The sequence below is a fragment of the Phalacrocorax carbo genome, chromosome 1, assembly GCF_963921805.1.
Source record: "Phalacrocorax carbo chromosome 1, bPhaCar2.1, whole genome shotgun sequence".
Classification (NCBI taxonomy): Eukaryota; Metazoa; Chordata; class Aves; order Suliformes; family Phalacrocoracidae; genus Phalacrocorax; species Phalacrocorax carbo.
In genome coordinates, this window is record NC_087513.1 from 113078586 (window position 1) to 113100815 (window position 22230).

The 22230-nt window shown below is 40.9% G+C and overlaps 1 protein-coding gene across 4 annotated transcripts in view; it reads right to left on the reverse strand.

The window, feature by feature from the left end:
* The window catches only part of APP (amyloid beta precursor protein), a 226668-nt gene that overhangs the window by 148410 nt on the left and 56028 nt on the right, over positions 1-22230 (reverse strand). For all 4 annotated transcript variants that reach the window (XM_064470153.1, XM_064470144.1, XM_064470139.1 and 1 more), the window contains exon 3: positions 2969-3098. In XM_064470153.1, the coding sequence (XP_064326223.1) occupies positions 2969-3098 (130 nt within the window). The remainder of the gene's footprint in view (positions 1-2968; positions 3099-22230) is intronic.

Here is a 22230-nt window from a genome sequence, read left to right on the forward strand (position 1 = left end):
AGTTTGGCTACCAAAATAATAAAAAAAAAAATTAAAAAAAGAAAACCAAAAAAACCCAAATCCCCAAACAACATGATACTGCATAAAATTATATTGAAAAACAATCTGTTATTAAAGCCATGAGACACTGACAGAATAATTCAATCAACTCCCTGCCTCCAGTCTACCCCCTTGACGTACAAGGCAGCTAGAGTGTTCAAGGTATTTGATCACATCATTTAGACTACAGAAAAATCAAAGTAATAAATTAGAAGGGTAACTGTCCAACAGGAAAAGTAAATGAACGGTCTTTGTTAAAAACCCTAAACTACACTTTGTTTTTTTCCTTCAAGACTTGCTCTTATTTCAGAGGATCTGTTCATCAGTTTCACCACTATGAAGGCAGAGAGCCAACCGGTGAGGACAATGCAGGCTGCCAGCAACACATGAACTCCAAGCCGCTGGGTACTAAGCAAGCCTGACTTGCCATGATGGGCTGTACTCCCAGCCATACGTGAGGAAAAACGACCCACTCCTCCAGCCTCCACCTCTAATGCACTTTTACCACATGCAAAAAAGTCCAACTTTAACCACACACAACGAGCAGAAGGCCGGTGGATGGAGAAGTGCAGACAATGGCCACGCTGACCATTTAAACTCCAGTGGAGATAATTACATGGCCACTCTTCTCACAGTAAACTCTTGGGAACATCAGTATCTAAGGCTTTTATTTCTATTCATTTTCTTCTAGTCAGGGTGAAAAGATGAATGACAGCATGGAAGAAGGATGGCAAACACAGGCAGACATAATGGCATAAGTCTCAATTACAAGGAAGTCAGACAAAAATAGCACATGGGGGATTTTTAAAATATAAGATAAGAGTTAAGGGCAAAGCATTAATAGGCATGAGGTGCTTAAAAGTCTTTCAAATTTTTGCCTCCAGCAAGCAAAGCCTACCTCGCTACCTAAGATAGCAGACATTCAACTCCTGATAATTTTTCATTCAATACCACAACCCAGGAAAGACACCTTAAAAGTCAAAGTCCAGTTCCTCACTCCTGCAGGGAACTGCAGATAATCCTGATCATAAATTTATGAACTTCCTTCTAAATTACTAGACTTCTTATTCCTTTTACCAGAAGACTGTTGGAACTCCTTACTCTTGCAGAAACTTATAATTTTCAGATTAAATTTATTCATGGCCAATTTATATTCATTTGCTCTTGTGATGACATTGTCTTTTATCTTAAATTAAGTTCAAGTTCTCCAGGGCACTGACCAAATCTACATAAGTTTATAGAGTCCTGAGCATAATAGTTCCCTGATCATAATTCAGAGCTTTGCTTATGATGACAATACAATAAATAACAGAAATTCATTTTTATAGTTCCACTAGTCTGATCTGCAATCATCTCTCTAATTAGTACAAGTCCACTCACATGGAATCTCATCAAATGTATCATCATGAAGCTAGGTAAGACTTCAGTCCTGCCCCACCTCTAACAAGCTGCTTAGCTGGCTCTACAGGTATGTCGACATTACAAGCTGAGGTTTTTATCTTGACTGTGGAAAACTAAAGAAAACACGGCAACAAATGGGTAGGAGAGCATGTCCCTTTTAGCATTAACACTTTTGGTGAAAGTGACCGACTCAACTCACATAAAAGTTTAGAAAACAGACAAAAAGCAGTAGGTTCCTTCCTGCAGGATTCATGTTGCTAGAGGCGGGTCCTTCCCCCTCACCAGAAGTCTTGAATTTGGGTTCTCTGTGAACACTTTTTCTCAGAATAAACTAGTCATTCTTACCTACAGTAGCATCAGTAACAGTAAACTGCAGGTCTAGAAACACCTATTTCGTAACCATACAAACAAATATCAGATCTAGAAACTTTACTGAACAATAAAATTTCCCTGATACTAATTAGTATAGATTTTGTACATCTGCTGTTTTGGCACCTCTGACCATAGTGGTAGCATGCTTGTTAGTTACTCTGCAGTCCTATCTTTGTTAAGTTGGCACACTCACTGCCTGAGCATCAGGCAAAGCATGCCATGTGTTTTACCTATTCTACACAAATGAACAAAAATTCTAGAAAGACTGCATATTTTCCGGATTTCTTCCATTATTTACTTCACAGAATAACTGGCCTGAGTTGCTTTCCACACATTTCAGCTGCTCTGGCTTAGTAGAAAAGCAAGTTCCAACTTTGAACTCCAGCATTTAAACATGAAACTAGGCAGCCAATTTATCACAATTCATTTGGCACTGGTAAAGCAACGTATTTAAATAGCTCATGGAATAATCTCAGGAAAACGTTATGCCTAGGATGTTAATAAAAACAACAAATAAATACGATTCTGTTTTCTGAATGCTGACAGAAAGCTAACAGAGAAGTAAAGATTAACAAAAAACATGAAGGACTGAACCTCCCTTTTCAATTGGTGAATCGATTCAAAGCACCAAGGACACAGTAGAGAATAGCAAGCAACTGCTACAAAAATGAAGTTGCAGAAAGAAAGAGGGGACTTTATTGAAAGCAAGCAGAAGCTAGATTATAAAAACAGATTTCCAGTTATCTTTCACAATAACAGACCAAGTACTAGATATTCACAAAATAATGGGAGGGTGGGGAAAGGTATTTATTTAGGGAAAAGATGGATAGCTTAGAAGCAAAAAAGCTGTAAACTGCGTGCACACATGCGTGTCTATATGGGAGGAAAAGAGGGGAGGAGAGATAATGACAAAAGTCAGAGCAGTAAGCAGAAGCCTGGTTTGCAGTCACTCATGAAAACAGTATCAGGAAGAGCAGGAGTATTTTCTCTCTAGTTAATGCAGTTCCAAAGAGTGAACAATTGGGCAAAACTCACCTCAGAGAAAATGATAATACAGAGGCGTAAGAGGTATTTATGTAGATTCTCCATCTTTTTCACGAAGAGACTGAAACACCAAATAGCAAGAAAAAAACAGACCAAAACTCAAGTCACTCACCCAAACATCTGTAGGGAACCACAATATGCGGGTGTCCATTGCACTGCTTCCATCCCCTCTTGCACCAGTTCTGGATTGTCACTGGCTGGTTGGCTTCAACAACATTAGTGATTTGTAATTCAGGGTAGACCTAGCATTAAAAGTATAAAAAGGGCAAAAGTTATCACAAGTATGCACTCTGGGTCACGCAGTATTGTTACACATGTTTGTAGCACAGATATCACAATCCAATACTCATTTTCTTATCTTCTCCCCCTTCTTCCGCATATTATATTTACTTCATGGTATGAGTACGTGCACTTACCTGAAAAGCTGGTGTGTTTGTTCATACGTAAAAGCGTATGGCTGCCAGCTCAGAATACAACAGTGGTGACAGCTGGCTGTCAGAATATAACTTCACCAGTTATACTTGCTTGAGTTACAGGTGAGCTAAACAGTTGTTTCATAGTTGACTAAAATGCCTTCTCCTCCACGTCCAGGTTATCGCTCTCCTTGCAAAACTGCATATATTTGGCCTAATCTCCATATATCTAAAATTAATAGCATTCCTTTATGTTTATCTCAATCTTTATAATAAAATTATAATTCTTTCCCACTGCAGTCTGCACAGTATTAACGGTCTGTTGAATCAGTGACCCAAGGTTTAAAATGTAACCGTGGCAAAAATGAAGCAAGCAGGCTATTTAACTACAGCTCAAGTAAAAGTTTCAAACTTTGAAAGACACTGCTAAACAGCAGTACAGCCTTTTCAGATTTCAGATGAATAATCTTTGAATTAATGTGGCCTGGTCCACAGGCATGGTAACAAGAGAAAGTAATCAAAGCATGATTGGAAATACTTGGGCAGAACTTCCTACTTCCATTAAAAGACAGGAAGGGACTAGGATAATTTAAAAACTGAGCTATATTAACAGCTTCATGCACAAAACAAGGTCAGCTACAATAACAATGCCAAGGAAATTACTACAGAAAGAAACACTACTTAAACAATGCACTTTATGCTAAAGAGACTGAACATCAACCTTGCCTTCTGTTACGAAACAGCATTTTTTAATCAGATACCTCTCCCTGTATAAGCACTTCGCAGAAGCCTTCTGATACATCTTTGTCAGCTTCAGCAGCACCCTCAGCTGACTACAACAGGCAGATAAAAGTGGGCGCAGAAGCTTCAGATGCAACCTTCTGCGTTAACCCCGCACACATGATACAGTTCACTTCAAAAAAGCCCACAGAATAGAACTGAAAACTTAAGAGTGCAAGTTTCCTGCACTCAGCCGATTGCAGCTTTGCTGTGTTCTTTTTGTCAGCAGGTGACAAGGGCTGATGGTCATTGTCCACATTACAAATACACGGCCATTTTTACACTCATCACAGAAAGCGGCTCCAGAGGAAGTTGCTGCTTCCCCCTGCTCCACCAGTGCTTCACATACTGAACTCTGAACTGAAACAGCAAGGTTGCAAATTCAGAATTCAAGGAAAGATCCCCCCTTCCTCTGCAGTCTCTTTATCTTTTCCCTTGGGTCCCCTCGGTTTCACCAAACAGGTCTGCACGTGCTCATACTCTTGACTCTCGTCACAGCACTGCCAAAATGGATTAGGATGTCACTGCGGTGGGAAATTTCACACCTCAACTGCTGTGTAAGTATTACACGGCAAGGCATTGTAGCTGCCTCAAGAGCTAAAAAGCAAGATGCAAGAGAAAGATTTTATTTTCTTTGGACACTGCCTTTAGCATCGTCATGCTGCACTCTTCCAGAGTCATGTGTCCACAGACATCACATCTGAATGATTACAGCCCACAGTTATGTAATACTGGCTGCTGTCACAAACCACGTGCTTGGTATATCACAGTGTCACTGACTCGTTCTCATCAGGGACATTTTAACATTCCTCAGGGTGAAGTGTCACTTGTCACGTATAGAGGAAGTAAATGCCTCAAATGAAAAGAACTAAAAAAATTTTACAGTGGTTGGACTGGAATGTTAAAAAAAGATAATTAAGAAAAAAAAACCTCAAAGCAAGTTATGCATCCACAGGAATATGTACATAGCTTTAAAAGGATAGAAAATAGGATTCTGATCTGTGAGAACAAAGACACACTTTCCTGAAGTGAATTTTTAAAAAGTAAGAGTGAACTATTACTGTAGAACTTTATTGAAACAGTAAGATTAGAGGGGAAAAAAATTATTACATTATTTTTACTTTTGCTATTTTCCAAAACCACCATTTTAACTTATGGTTAGTACAGTAGACCAAATTCTAAGTAGTTAACAGTATTTGTCAGAAGTACACAAGGATGAATAAATACAAAGAAGCCTCTTCTGTTTCTGTATCAGTTACTAAACTCCTAATTTCCTTTGACAGCCCACACAAAGCTCTGTCCACCCTTCACAAGAGAAAGGAGGCTTTGAATTTCATTATCAATAGGTTAATGCCAGCAACGTGTATGCACTGCGGAAAGTTCCCCTCACTAGACTTACATAAGATATTTGCTCTGAATTGAAGTGGGACCTACTTAGTGGCACAGAAAAATGAGCCTCTCATTTATTTATAGTGTCCCTAATTAGTAACCGCTCCTAGAGAGTCAGAGCGAGCAGCTCTAGAAAGTTACAGGAGATCCAAACTTTCAATGTTATTGTAACTTGCTGCAGAGGAATTCCTTTAATATATTTTAAAGGAAGCAGTGGAAGAAACAGAGGTCACTGTACTCTAAAAATTTCAACTGGCAATCAAAAGTTAGATCTTAATTTTCTTCCATTCTCATTACTGATTTTCCTTATATACCATCCTCAAGAACAAAAATCTAAAAAGCCTCTGCACTCAGGCTACTGAGAATTTAATGTAATCTTGTTTATATTCCTGTTTACTGCTACCAAGTCTGATGACACACGGGTTTAGGACTGAAATGCAGATGAGCTTTACAAAAGAAAGGGCATTTTGATCTGTCCACAAACGGAGGTGTTGATGATACAATGGTGACAGCGTTACGACAACCTCATTGAATATGTGTTACCTAACAGGAGATTTGGGATGATTTTTAAACAAACCTGGGAAAAAGATATGGAGTTGGGAGGCAGAGAAAACAACTGAAGCAACGAGGTGAACAGGGCACCACCACCGCAGCTGCCCTGTGAGAAGGAGGGAGACCAGCCAAGATGCCTCTTGGCTCTGCCGGCGCAGGCCGTGGGGTTCCCTGGCCCCTTGCGCACTGGGAGCGCCAGCCGCTCCCATGGGACGGGGAGACCATTTCAGGAAGGGCCAGCTGGGCAGCGGATGGCAGCCACCGGCCAACCGAGCTCCTTGCGGTACGCTGCGGGCAAGAGAGAGGCATGGCTCCCGGGCATGCGGAGAGGCGAGGCCCCTCCAGCAATACCAGGCCCAGCAGCAGGGGCAGAGGCTCAGGAGACTTGGATAAACTGGAAGGAGTTCAAAGAAGGATCACAGAGCAATGACAAGGTCATGTATCCTGTGCAGAGGAAGTGCTTAGCTCCAGGAATAGTCCGTTTTGTATGCCTAAGCTTGGCTGCAGTTCACAACCACCTTCAGAAATATGAAATCTGTGAAGATCTTAATTTATCACATAAATAGCTAACAAGAGTGAGTTGCTGAGTGTTGAGCCTGAAAAACCATGACCCCGAGAGTGCTTCTCCAAGTAGCCTACCCACTACTAGAGGTTTCTCTGTTAGAAAGGGAAATATCTACCTAACAAGGATACTCCTACTCAGCCACCACAATGAGACTTGGAAACGTGTCCTATGAACGAGGCTAGCCATCTTTAATGATTGCCCTGATCCATACAGAGTCACAGGCCGTTTGAGGTTGGAAGGGACCTCTGGAGTCTGGGGGTCATCTGGCTCCACTCCCCCGCGCAAGCAGGGCCACCCAGAACTGGTTGCCCAGGACTGTGTCCAGACAGCTTTTGAATACCTCAAGGATGGAGACTCCACAGTCTCTCTGGGTATTTATAGCACTCAAATACCATCATTAAATACTACTGAAATCTCTGAGATACTTTTTTTTTTAAATCAATCCCTGAAACATGATTATATACCTAGGTTTCTCCGCCCAGTCATATGTGCTCAGCAGAAGCAAACAAACTCTGTACATCTTGGTGCAATCTTGAACTAATACTTGAGCACAATCATAGGAGACAGTCATCCCTGTAACTAAAAGACATTTGGATTCAAAAGCGTAGTATTTCACTTCTTGATATTATTCATTATGCCTTTCATCTTCTAGAGTAACTCTGACCATTCAGAATATTGCTTCTTTTATCATATTTTCAAATAAATTTTTGAAAGGTTTACAAGGTTAGCTGATGATTAGGAGGTTAGTGGAGCTATTTCAATTTACTTCTGCATTTTTATTACACAATTAAAATAACAATAACAATAGAAATAAATATATATAAATCTCAAGTACTAACATAATGTAGATGATTGGAATAAGTGGTACAGACTTATTCTTGCTTCTGCTTGAACTCAAGGATCTTTTCCTGTCTATTCCAAAAGCAGAATCATCAAAGGGAAGAGAACAACATTCAGTTTCAGAGTAACAAACTGTCTGAGTTACTAATGGAGTATGCTCCATCCACAGAAATCATTAAATGGAACACACACCTGCACGCACTTGCACATACAAACATGTATGTGCACCCCTTGGAAAATACAGGGTGGTGTTACACCTGAAAGAAGTATTTAAAAAAAAAAAAAAAAACAAAAAGAAAACAGTATCTTAGACTAAAGAACGTAAAGCGTAATCAGGAATTGGTGTCCATCTTCACCAACAATTTGGAATGGCAGAGAACTTGGGCAAGAGGTAAACACCAAAACTGTTTAAAATTAAGGTGCAAAATCAATACGTAATCATTTGCCAGTTTTTATTTAAACACCTTAGTATTCTTCTCCAAAGTGCATGCCACACCAGTTTGAATTCTGACCATTCCAAATCAGAGCTCTGTATTAGTTTAACTGCCACCGAATGCTGTATCAGTCTGAAGTGCACACATTTTCTTATTACCATTGCCTCCTGTTCTTTTTTTCTTAATCCTTCAGTAGTTTGCTGTACCTACTTATGATACCTTAGCTTAAATTAGATCACACATTTCATTTCCAGATTTTCCTTTTACCCTAAGCTTCAGCACCTGGCACGTCAAGACTTTGAAGCCAGTTTGAATTAAAATGTAATGCCCAACTCTCTACTCCCACAATGAGAAAAGGCTGCTCAGTCTCTCCAAAAGCACATTGTCCAGTCGCTCTGCAACATGCCACTGAAGAACTGGTGCTAATGCACCCCAGATCTGACAGGTATTTATGAGCTTGGATTCTGCTTGAAATCTCATGCAGTCAGTGACAGTATCTATATTAAAAACTAAATGCAAGACTGACCATAGAAACGTTAGAAAGGAATATTCATACAGATGAAAGAAACTAAATCACTGCTCTAAATGGAAGAAAAAGTTGGGTGGTTTTAGCAGGTGCATCTTTAGCAACTTGAATCATCTGAATGCTTTGATTTACTTAAAGAAAGGGGAAGGTAACTCAAACTAGGATGCAGTTAGGTTATATCCAGACTCTCCCCTGCCTATTCTCCTCCCTCACCTTCCCCCAAAAAAGGGAAAAAAACCAAACAAGTTGATCTGTGGACAAGTTTCCTTCCAGCTGGACCATGCAAGTTTATACTTTGAATATTCTATACTTAAAATATTGATGTTGCTTTAACACTGAGAACTGTTCACAGAAATTAGCAGACAATTTGCTTTTTAAAACTGTAAATAAAAATCACTACGTGACACACGTAATTATTCTGTGCTTTAAACGGACAAAGAACTTTTTTATCACTTCAGTGAAGACGTCTGCAAACAGTTACTGGTAGCACAAAAACCTACACACATTTAATAACCAGTGCTTAGGAAGAATGTGATCTTAAAATGGCTTGTGGAAAACATCCTTTGACAGCAAGCGTATATGAAGGATAGCTAAACAATGCTTCAACTATGAAAAAAAAAGCCTTCAGTTGCAGATAAACAAATTACAGTTGGATCAAAATTATTTCTACTTTCTAGAGTACATCTCTAAATAAATAAATAAATGAAATCCTTTGAGGAATTTCCTGTCAGAGGGCAGAAGGCAACCTACATGTTAAAACCACAGACAGAAACACAAGATCAGCTGCTTCCCAGTGCTGTGCATAGATATGTTACTGAAGAGCAGTAACAAGCAGACACGCTCCACTCATTCTTCAAGAGTTTGACATGTCCATGCAGAGGAAACGTACAATAATTCTTTCTGTGTGTCTGTGCACAGTATCCCTGCAAGCTTTCCAGTCTATGCCTTCAGAAGCAGTGACACTCCGCAGTAGTGGCATCACATGAGCAGCAATGACACAAGCACAGCCAACCCTGAATAAAATACCCTGTCATGAATCTTGCAATCTGCATCTGCAAAACAGGCTGCTATACACAGAACACGAGCCTCAAACTCTGGTGGAAAGACTGTCCCTTGAACTCTCTTATTTACAAAGGAAAACAAATATATTAAATTGCACACACTTAAAACATACAACTATGGGTGCTTATTACCTTTATACTCCCGCTCACTTCAACCATCTGTCCTAAATTTGCTTCTTTCTTCAGCAACTGCTGGCCCAAGTTATGATTTTTAACCCTTGCTTTGTGTGCATCTGCTCTAGCCACAATTCTTGATCAGACACATATGCTTACCAGGTGAAACAACGCTCACTGTAACCATAAGCACAGTAAGCCTCTGGTAACGCCACCTCTGCAGTCCTCTCTCACGGACACAGAGTCGTTAAAGGCATGGGCATAACCTCTGTACCTAATCGCCAAGAGAGGCGGAGAACAGAAGCTGTGGCAAGCTTTAGAAAGGTTTTAAACACACCAACACAAAAACCATGCTACGTGTGGGTCAAGTTGACTACTCCAGAGAGCCCCGAGGTCCAAAATCTGCAGACAGTAGCTGTTGTGTTTCACAAGAGACGAACCGTATATTGCCATCCTGGCTCATCTCCCAGCCACCACATCCTAGTCTCTTCCACTTTTCCTCAGAGTTATTATGCAGGAATAGTGCTGTTCTCCTTCTGACTAACATATCCTCAGAGAAAGTTATGAAATATGAGCTGGCTCTCCTCATTACCAAGTAAAAGCAGAACACAGTTGCACTTCACCTAGCACTGCAAATATCAAGGTACACGCGTGTTTACACAGTCAGTGTTGCCTAACGCAGGCCCGCAGCTCTCCCCACGGCAGCCCCCGGGACAGGAGCCATCACCCTCCAGTCCAGTCCAGACACTCCCCTGGTGAACAGAAATGCCTTCCCTTCTCTGCCACGTCCCTGCTGCTTTAGTTACGCCCTGTCATGCCTGACCAAGCTCAGCCACTTGCCCCTGGCCTTCTCAGCTACTCAGGCACTTTTACACACAGAAGCTAAACTACAGAGCTAGTTGGCATCCCAACGTTTCCTGCCATTCGCTGTAACTCCTGCAACTCCTTCACTTGCTCAAAGAGAATTATGAAAGGAAAGTCAAACCCAGCACCAGTTGCATTGGAGCAGTTGCCAAATTCGCTGTCACAGGCCAACCTGAGAAAGAGCAAGGTGACCAAGAAGGAACACCTTTGCCCCGCACCATAAGTCCCAGGTATCTGCTTCTGCAACTTATTCAGCATAACATCTCAGGTATTTGCACTACTTTCCAGCTGCCGCTTGGAAAGAGAGAACCCTTTCAACGTTGCAGTTTAAAATAAAAGAGAAGTAATCAATCCTTAAAAGCAAAACTGCACCCTATGAGTTAGAGTAAATAAATAACCCCAGGCTGAGTGTCTTCCAAACCAGCCTGAGGACAAGTTTCCAGAGACATAGTACTACTTATCTTCGGCAACATCACCTAGCATCCATCTATAACATCCTTCAGTTTTTAATGGCTGCAGCCTCACTAGCTATCTGGGTCAAACCTCAGCCTCATCCAAGAGCTTCACATATTGTTCTTAGAACTATTTCTTAGGACCCATCTAACAAATCATCATCCTCCTCCCTTCCAAAATCTCAGCTGCTTCACTATTATACACAGAGCTGCTGTTCAAGAGTTTCCTGACATTAAACTTACCCACTATTCCCACTCCTTTCACTTCATTCCACTCATCTGGCATCCTGTTAGTTCACGTTTCCAAACTGTTTGCCCACCCTGCGACTCAAGTCTCACGCTAAGAAGCAAACGCTCTGTCCTCTTCTCCTAAGCGTCTTTTAAAACATCTTCATTTTTTTCCTCCAAGAATGCAAAACCAGCATACATTTCAACACACAAACTAGTTTCCTTCATTACTGATCCTATCTTATGGAAGACGGAAAAAATAAAACCACAAGCCAACAAAAAACCAGGTGTGTGTATGTTTGTGTGTGTGAAGAGACGACGAACCTTCTAGGTATTAGCCACAGATGGGGAGGGAGATGGGGGCAGAGAGGGAGAAGAGATCGAGATGTTGCTGCGGTTTCGCTCCTGGTCATGAGAACACGCACTCACAGCTTTTGTCTGTGAACAGGGTATATACAAAATCCTAGTATAGTAACCCAAGTGCTTTTGGTATTGAGAGTGGTAGAGACATGAGCTGGTTTTATACAGTGGCCAGCTGGGTTGGTTAGCCCACAAGGAGGTTCACGTCTACATGATCTATCCTCTTAAAAATCCCTAACATGCTTTTTATCTGGAATTTCATGGAAGACCGCCATTTACCTTGTAATTAAGGCAATCAGAAAAAGCACCAGCCATGAGGTAACCTGCTCAAACCTAATTCACGCACAGGGCTCCACACATTAACACAGACTTAATTGAACACTCGCACACTGGCTTTCTCTGAATGCTCTCCTCTGCATATGGGGAATGGAGAAGCCTATGTAAGCAGATATAAGGCTGCATGGCCAACCATGTTCTCCTCAATGGCTTTCAAGTCCTTTATTTTATAACACGAATATGTTTGCATGCAATACGAAAACCAAACCAAAAATGCCAAAATTTGCCCTGCCAGGCAAATTCCGTTTACCACATCAGGTCTCTAAAGTCTCTCTTGTCTAATTATGGAGGATATCCAGCTGCTCATACTGTAAAACCTCAGAGTAAACAGGCTTGGACTTAGAGTCTCTTCTAAGCTGCTTCCTTGACCACCTTAAGCACTTACTGGTTTAAATGCAACAAGCACTTCTATTTCTCTGTAGGCAGAAATTTTTATTCACAGAGACAGCAAAGTCCACTTTGTCATGCCACCATAAGTCCGTTCACAGTTTTACTCAGCTCGAGTACAAACAGAAGATAAGACTACATCTGCCCGTTCCTCTACAGTATTGCTAGAAGCAATTAACAGGTTTGGGGTGGGTGGGTGTGGGGGGGTGTTTTTTGGCTTTTTTTTGTTGTTGTTTCTTTTTATCAAATTTCTGCAGGAATAAGGTTACATATTAGAGTGGTGAGACAGAATAAAACCTAATCGAGGTAACAGTATTTTTTAATCTCAGGTACAAAGGATAACGACTGCTGTCCTCCCAGGAGGGAAAGAACATGCAGCCAGAAGTAGTATTAAAAACAACCACCTCTCTTCCTTTAGGCATGATACAAGATTTCACCCATCCCCTTCCCTCTGTAAGGGTAACCTGACACCCCCTTCCCTCTGTAAGAGTTACCTGAAGCGCTGTGTCACCATGTCAAGGAAGGTGGGACAGTGTAAGCAGCTAGAGAGCCTGCCTGGGTGCGGTTTTCTGGATTCTCCTGCAGGCTGCCACCCCTCCGACAGCACAGGTCAGCAGGAGGAAGGCAAGGCATAGTGCTCTCCTGGATAGTGGCTCCTTTAGCGATCGCATCAATATATGAAATGTCAGTGATCTGTGTAAGACAACTAATACATAAGGAGGGTGTTCAAACAAAACTGTCTTGGCTACAGAACCAGCATCCAAGGGACTGCAATAAAGGAGTCTTTTGTAGGACTATACTTTTAAAAAAGCAAACGTTACAAGAAAAAAACAAACCAACCAACCAAAAAAAAAAAAAACCAAACACAAAAAAACCCCAAACCAACCAAACAAAAAGACAGCCAAACAACAAAGTCTGACCTTTCTTTTTGTTGTATTATCATGATGAAGATGAAACAGTGTATTTCATCTCAAGCATGATACATTTCAAAAATGGCTGGCAGGGAAAGAACCCGATCTTGTGCCAGCAATTTCTGCCCAAAGATGGGGTACTGTTCTGAAGGCATGAAATTAAGCAATTTAATAGCTCTGAAAATCACTACATGCAGAAAATTACAATTTCCTTTTTCCCAGGTTTTGAAAGAAGTCATCAATATAAATGGGCTATCATACAAATTTTAAATCATCAAAATATCTACCTGAACTAGTTTCACAAGCTTCAACTAAAGAAACCTCCCACCTTTCTGTCAAATGGGAACATATATGACTATAACAGAGTCGTTAGTTATGTTTGTTCAGTAGATCATAGTACAAAACATACCTAGTCAATAGCCTAAAATCTATTACAATATACTTGAAAAAATAAAACTGTTCTCTATTCAACTAGTTCCAAGTTCCACTGCTTACGAAATGACCTACTTTATGTCAAAGTTGTCCTCGGGGCCATGCAAGAACTGTCACAAAGTAACAGGCCTGGGAACTCATTTTTAATAATCTAATTAATTTATGCATTCTTGAGTTTACTGCAGAACTAGCCAAAGGGTGATTTATTAATCTAAGGGCCTAGATTCAGTTGTATGCATGCCCCGAGAGACATACGCAGCTGTGATTTCCCTTTTCATGAAATCAACTTCAGGCTCTAGTACTAAGAATGTGAAGTGGTAATATAAGGTCATATCTGAAAGAGTGATTGTACTCCATCATCCAGAATAGCAGCAAACCATGCACGGTCTAGTCCTGGAGCAAAAGGAATACAGAAAAAGTTTGGCAAATGTGCAAGTTAGAAGCAGACTACCCGACGTTCTAAAATACAACTTGACCTTAAAAAAAAAAAAAGAAGGTTGAACACAAGGAACAAAGCAATAGGGAGCACATCTGCAGAAAACATTCAGATCAGTTACATGTCTTGTTTGTGAATGGCACAGGAATGTGCCTTCAAGTGTTTTATATCTCCACGTCTTGGATTGGTCCTTTGAAACAGGATACCTACAGCAATTACCTGAGTAGCTCTAAGAGGACACTGTATTTTTTTTCTTTTAAATCAAGCAACAATGTTTTTTAATAATTCTTGTTCTTATGTATGAGATAAACATTATATAGGCTATAGCTCTAAAACACAAACACAGAATATTTAGTTTCAGTAAAAAATAGAAGTTTCCTTCCTAAAGAACCCACATTTCTTCACAAATATTTATACATTTCTGTTTTTCTCCAGACTTTCTCTGTTAAGTCTTTCTCATAACATTTGGTCCAGAGTAATCAGAACTGCCTTACCACTGCGTCACACATATACAGTTATTCTGCCTGCAAACTGCTCTCTTAGGATAGTAACCTGGAGAATACCTGACTGAAGATACATCAGGTATTTCTTACTTCCATACTAATATTAACTATATCTCAGATTAAATGAGGTTCACCGTCAAAGCTAATCTATAGGAACTGTCACTAAGCATTTTCTGAAGCCCTGTCTACTCAAGGGAACTGTAACCTGGAGCTGCTACCAAGACAAAAGTTCATTTAGTCTTTATGTTTCACATGTGTCTGTGTTTCAAATAGGGGACTCTATAAAATAACAATGCTCCAAAGCACAGACCATAAATTCCAGTATTGCAGTCTGAAAGTTGAATAAACTGAACAAATGCACTCCAGCCTGATTAGACCCACATGGACTTATTCAGGATTTCATTTTAAACCTGCATTATAATTTAATCTGAAATAATTTTCAAATGCAGAAAACTTCTTAAAATACAAATGTTTGTACAAAGATATGCCCCCCGCACCTCTTAAAAACTTTCATGAACTACTGGGAACATTTCAGAAATTTGGACACAACACTTTAGAAGACAAGAAAACTTCCGTAACACTTTTGCTCCCTCCATGTGTTCAGCTTCAAAGTAAGGATATTTTGAAAGAACCATTTCTTTCCAGCTTTTTTTTTTTTTTATCTTCTTTCCTCCCCCCCCCCCCAATACTGCTGGCTTTCACGAACTCCCACGTAACCAGCTTCTTTTGAGCCAGGGAAAACACAAAACAAAATCAAACCAATAACCCAAGGAAATGCTCCGTTTCTAAAACAAGAAGCTACATTAAAAAATTGAACGTTTTCACAATTCTTTTCCAAAGCAATTAAGAACTTCATAAAAGACTACTAAAATGATGCACTATAAACATTGCTGAGACTTCTGCAGAAATCTGTTTCACATTTTCATGTTGGGAAATAAGGGCGGGGGGGAAGCCAGTGAAGGGCAGCGCAAGCGCCAGGCAATGGAGGCCTCAGCAGGTCACACAAAGAAGGAAATGGGCCAAGGAGGTAGCTTGCACATACGCGGTACAAATTCTGCTTTATGTGGAACAGAACCTACTACTCATGTCTTTGATAACACTCACAAAGCATTACTGAAAGCTAATGCCAAACAGGATATTAAGAAATCTTCATTAACCATTAAAAGTATTATGGCTCCCCAGATCACTAAGAATTCACTTTTACTCATAAATTGCACTTACTGTTTCTCTAATTATGCTTCACAACATTTCAAATCCCCAGGGTGATGGGACAAGAAGGGTATGGAGAGGTCTGTAAGGTCTGTCCCCTGCAGATGTCTTTGCAACAAAGCTTGGAAATTTGTCCAAGAAAGATGTAAAAATTCTCGCTTATTTTAGTAAACTGTTTGGTGCCTTCATTTCCAGTTGTTAAATTGGACTGAAAACCCAACCAATCCCAATTTTCTGCTGAATTCTGTAGCTCCTAAAGGAATAAGCCATCATCCTGAGCCCATGAATTAAGTCCATGCAAGTATTTAACAGGAGAACCTCCCAGCCACATCTCCTTTTGAGAACAAGGGCTTTCAGCCTACGATCCTTCAGGTGAAGCTGTGCCCTGGAGTCCACAGGCAAATGCCAGTTTGAAAGCAAAGCAAGAAATGAGGTGGGCATCATCATCTGTGCCTTGTCATAAGGCAAAGCTCTACCATCCTTTTTTCTACAACAGACTTCCAAGTCCGCCAGACTAAGCACGCACACACAGTGCCTGGAGTGGCAGACTGAGTTAGCCGTGGGTCTGAAACAGAAGTGCACATGCAGTGTTCTCCCAGGGCAATTCACCTGTGTGACACTTGGTTTGCTCTCTTTATTAGTAAAATCATAATATCTTTTTTTTTTTTTCCAGAGTGGAAACCCATGTAGCAGAAAATCCCCCTCTGTTGCTGCGTTAATGCAGCAGATCCACCTGCTTGGTTTATTTTCCAGCAATGAGAACACAGGAGGCTCTCAGCCTCTCAGACCCACACTCAACCACTGCACGTCTGCAGCAAGCCCCACTACTCATGGGCTCCAACTTGTTCACACAGGACAGGGGAGGTTAGGGGCCAAAGCTTTTAAGTAATTTTTTCCACTTACATCTGATGAACGTTGCTGCAGAGCTGGCTATCAAACCTTGTAGACAGGAGGAAAAGTTCTCACAGAAGCTGCTCATAAATCAGTATATAAGCACCAAACCTAGACGCACATGAAGTTCCCATCCTTTGGGCTGTTTATAGGCATCTATACATTTAACAGAAGCAGCTCAGAAGCATGCAAACCAAAGAACAAACTGTCTTAGTGCTCCATCCCCCACTGAAAAAGAAGTTGAACGTTTCCTTGCCAGCCTTCTTCCTCCTGCAGTCTGTTCCCACACAGATGGCAAAACATTTTTTGAGGCCTTGTACTGCATGCTCCACTGAAGTCAATGGGAACCCTGACACCGACTTCTCTAACAGAAAGATTGAACTCACCAACGCAAAGAAAGCCAGAAAAATGAAAAGCCTTTTTTTCCCCTCTCCTACAAAAGAACAATCTCAAGAGGATTAGGATGGTTGCCAAATGGAGAAACCAGAAGCACTTCAAATTGCTCCCAATGACTCAATTGACCACAGCGATGTTAATCCCTAGAGAACAACACTGCTGTGGCATAACGTTAAGTCCAATCATATCCAACAAAATTTCCACACCAATACATGTAAGACCTTATTCTCAAGCAGAAACAGGATGTGCATTTCCAAGTGCCCAAAGGCATGCTGAGCAAAGGGAGCGTTAGAATAAACTTCCAAAGTCCAACTTGATTATGAATCTTCTGAGATATATCAATCCTGAATTTTAAGGGACAGAGTAAGAAGGACTGTAATCCTGCATCTGCTTTCCAATCTAAAACACTGTGCAGCTGGACCATGCCCATGCACATGCCCCTTGCCAGTAGATCTCCCAACCCACTCACACAACAGGCAAACACCCAGGTCAAAAGCAAAGAGCACCGATCTCAGCCAGATACTGTCGCAGGGCCAAAAGGCCAAATATCACCACACATTCTCAGTCCCTGTACCGTATGGATCAGGCTTTCAACATGAAATGAAAAAAAATAATGTCTACTTAACATGAGTAACAGTGTTAACAGGTTGCTGACAGCGTAACACAACATCTTGCCAAATTCTGACTGCTACCCGGGGTGAACTGCTCTGCTACTTGAAACTGGAACCAGGCTAGCTCAGTACGGTGGTCCCAAAACATGATACAAAACCAGTTTATATCATCTCCAAGTACACAGGGGAGGGGGGCAATAGGTAAACACTTCTATCATTTTTAAGAGCATACCACCAACTCCACTCCACAGACATTTCTGAACTTCACACACCTCAAGCTTTTAGTATATTCCACTCTTGAAAAGGCAGGCAATGAAGTTTGCAATAGGATTTCATTTCTGTTGAAGCTCGCACCCCGTTCTCACTGAGGCACGATCTTCAAAGAAATACAGAGACAGGACCATAGAAAATGCTCTGCTCTGTTAACAAGGTTTAGGCGCTTCAGACTGCAAACTCAGCCATTCCTAACTGCTGGCACTCTCAAGCTGGTTTCCTGTCTTGCCGATTGTATTTTTAAGATACGCTGGGCTAATGGTATTGTAAGATTAAAAATCAGGAAAGAAAGCGTGACCCTGGGTGAATACTCTTTAAAAAAGCCAACTGAGAGAGCAGGTCTGTTATGCTGCGTCAGTCGTCTTCCTGCCCGAGCATACAGTAATTCCCACGGTGGACATCCGTGCCCTTTGCACAGATGAAGAGCAATTTCCTCTAACAGAGCTCTACCAGGCAGATGCACAAATACCTTTCACAGAGGAAACAGTATATGAAAACCCTCACTCACTTTACTCTTACTGCTGCTAGAAAAAAAAAAAAAAGAAAGAAAAGAAAGGGAAGTTTTAGCATGATGCAGATTAACATTTCCAATTCTGAACCTAAGAAAACAGAAGCCAGGAATGCCCAGAAGATGACACCACATGCCAAGTACATCATCTGACAAAAGGTGTTGATGGGAGTCTACTGTCAGTCCTCCTGGTTTACTGTGTAACAATTCCCCAGTTAACCAGTTGCTGGAGGCAATTAATTCACATGCAATTGTTATGGCTGCATCCAACTAAACAAGCTCAAAGCGCCTGAAGAACAGGACATTTTGTGTAGGAAAGCCCAGCAAAGGCTTCAAAGAAACAGTAAGAAGAAAGGGGCTTCAAGTATTATTTTATAAGTAGTATGAAACTCAACCTTTGGCATCAAACTCACTCGCCCTTCATAATCAAAAGTGTTTACTTCAACAATATTGAACAGACTGGCATCAGGAACAGTAGCTAAGCAGAAAAACTTATTTTTTGTATTAATTGCTACACAAACGGGTACATTTGGAGTCATCATGGCAATCACAACTCAGGTGGCAGTAATGCAATCAAATAATTTTTGTTCTTGCCTGATCCTCCAATTTGCCAATTCCTCAAAATCCACAAAGAACTTTAACATTAAAAATAAGTATGATAATTTATCATATGTCTCTTCTTTTACTTTTGTTTCACAGTAAGACTGGCAAACAATACATTTAATTTAAAATTCTCTTTGGCACCCCTTCTCCAACAGGAACTAAGTTCGCTGAATTGAACTGAAGTAAGAATAAAGAAATCAAGTTTGACCATTCCAATCAAGTATTTCTTGATGGAAAGGATTTTCAAGCTGATGAAGAAAGAAGCAAAAAATCCTTACCACTCCGTACTGCCTTGGCTCACACTGGGAGAGAGATTACTTCTCCCCCCGCAGAACCACACCTATGCTTCTGTTGAAACTTTCAGAAACAAAAAAAGCGTATCAAAGCTTTAAATGCTCTTTTCTTCAGGATCATGTTACGATGCAAGCTACTGTTTCACTGCGCTCTGTGGCCTAACAGTTTCTGTTGTTTAGCAGGGTAACTGTTTCAGAAACAAGCTTTAATTTCTTTAGGATTCATGAAAGTGAGACATTAAACCAGACTGAAGTTCCCTCTCCAAAGACTAATCTATGCAGCAAAGCCAATGTAAGGATTTACAGACTTCATATAACTCTGTATCAGACTTCTAGAGCAGTGTGAGCAGTTCTGCACCGCCAGGCAGACCCTCTAACACCCTTACGAGAGCCCAGCACTCTCCCACAAGAAATTCTTTGACATGGCTACAAAATGTGGTAAATTAATACATCCCATTAATTTGCAGATATTGATTCCACTTCTGCATTATGCTTAAGATGGGGTTTTATTTGCTAAACAACAGCAACAAAGAACACTAATCTTAGAAAACAGCATGTGAGACGTGCTCCTGAGCACAGCTGCTCCTCCTTTACCTCCCTGGCAGAAGCAAAAGCAACAGCAAAACTGGCAGCAGTTGGGACTCTAAGTTTGAGATGGAGGGTCCACATCCTTTTTCTCAGAATACTTAAGGCAGGCCTGTGGAAGAAAGGTTTAGCAAATGACCCAAACAACCTACATATCAGATGGGATAACCACTACAAGGACACTGCATTTCATCAAATTTCTCTGTCTTTCTTTCATTTGCCAATTCTCCTCTGTCCTTCATGTTGTCATCATCCTGCCTAAAAATACCAGCCTTGTTCACATTTCTTTATTTCCACCTGCCTTCTTTTCTCTTCTTTTCTGCACAGACTCTGGTATTTTGAATCTATTTGCTCTCCACTTATGTTCCTACTGCTGCCCAAAATTAAATCATGGAGCCACATTTGCATCTCTGATTAACACGTCGCCTGCTCTTCATTATAGGCTTGACATCTGCCTTCCAGACCTAATAACATCCAATTTTTTCCCACTTAAATTGTTCACGTCATCTGTCACCAGAGGAAACTTGCTGGGGAAATTCAGGTATTAACTGGATATGTTCTTCTGAAAACACATAGAACCAAGAGGCAGAAAGATGTAGTGCCTTCAGAAATATCTGAAAAGCTTCTCTTTCACAGGCTGTTCAAACACCATAGCAAAGCCATCCTCTGGTCAGCTGCCACAAAAAAGGAAAGTCCTGCCCTGCCCTTCCACCTCTCCTGCGTTAGCACTCCAGGCTCACCTGACCCTCAGCGAGCCGGGTCAGAGGGAGAAACTCATCCTTTTTTTCTGTTCGTTTGCAGGGGTTAGCTTTGTGCCAGTTCGCCTCCCTAAATTTCCTCACTGCAAGATCAGATACACGCTTAAATCTGGCAGAGCAGAAATGAGGAGGAGGAGGGGAAGAAAACCGACTCTTTCTGCAACAGCCTGTACTGCTTAAGCTCAACACTTCTGCTAAACCGCTCTATAGCGGCACTCCTGATAGGTTGGTAAGGAACTCTAAAATTAGCTCAGACGGTCTGACCGTCTCATAGGAGGGACTGTTTGTTCTTGCTACAGATCTTAAGCTACAACAGCTCAAGATGCCAAAATTAGAAGTATGCAGAGGTGGGGACACATTCAGGAGCTTCGAACCTGGCTGAATACGGGGGACTTCTCAGTCTGCCGCATCACTCCAAACTACAAACCAGAGCGGTGCTCTTTTATGACCTCCTACCCTCCTGGGGTAGAGGAATGAAACAGTGGTAGGAAAACATCACACCACTGCTCAACAGAGCGGCTCTGATCCATACTGGCACCAAAATCTTAAAAGCCATCTTCCAGACTTCAGCAAGTAATTGCCTATTAGCGTATCCACCAACATGTTCTCTGCAATAGCTCAAAATGAGAGCTTCCATCTCCTCTAAAATACTAAAAGGTATACACATATTAAATATATGGTATTACGAGTTTAGCTTTACCAAATTCCCTTAGGTTCCTTGTTTAGAAGCATAATGTAATTCCTGCTTCTTGGATGATCTTTCTGATTTTTTTTCCTCCTCTTAGATGAAGTGTACAGACTCACCAGGCTGTGTGGGAACTTGGACAAGTAACGTTAGCTGCAACACTTCAGATGTTCAAAGGAATACTCACTAAAATAAAACTTATCTACTTTTTTAAGTATGTAACTGGCTTAAAGAATAAGGAAAAAATACTAAAGGATCTTGATGCTGCCTCAAAACCCAATAGTTTCCCATGTGCAACTCAGAAGTCGAGTTTACAACAAAGTCATATACTGGTCAACTCTTTGGCAGAGATGTCTTCTCAGGCCAAGAGGAAGAAGTGAGTAACGAATGGAGGAAGTTAGGTGTTTTATAAATGCTTAACTATCACTGTTCTTCAAGAAGACTTAGGATAAGTACCAAATAAATTAAATTGCATTGGTTTACGTTCTACTAGAAACGTTGTGTGGTTTTTTCAAACAGCTGGAATCAGACATGTTGCATATCATTACATTTCCATGGGGTCAGCGCTCTTCTGACCTACAATGATATTTACAGAAAGAGAGACTATGCTAGCAAGAAAAGATTTTTGAGTCAGATAATATTTCCTCATATCTAGGTTAACAGTATTAATGTTTCAATACTCATACCGAAACAGAAGAAAAAATTTAAGCATGGTGGTGTCATTATCGTACAAGCAAACATCCTTTTTTGTGTGTGTTAATATATGCAACAGCTATTGGCACTCACAAAATACAAAGCTGATGTTCTAACAGATATTGTGATGTGTCGTCTTCTAACCACTACATATAGTATCTTTCTAGTAGAAACTCCTGTCTTAGCTAAAAAGAAGGATGCTTTCCCAGTCCCTAGCAAGGATTCACCCTAAGGCCTCATAACAATTTGGAATGGCCTTAAGGACCTTAAATCCAGTGCTCTGTTT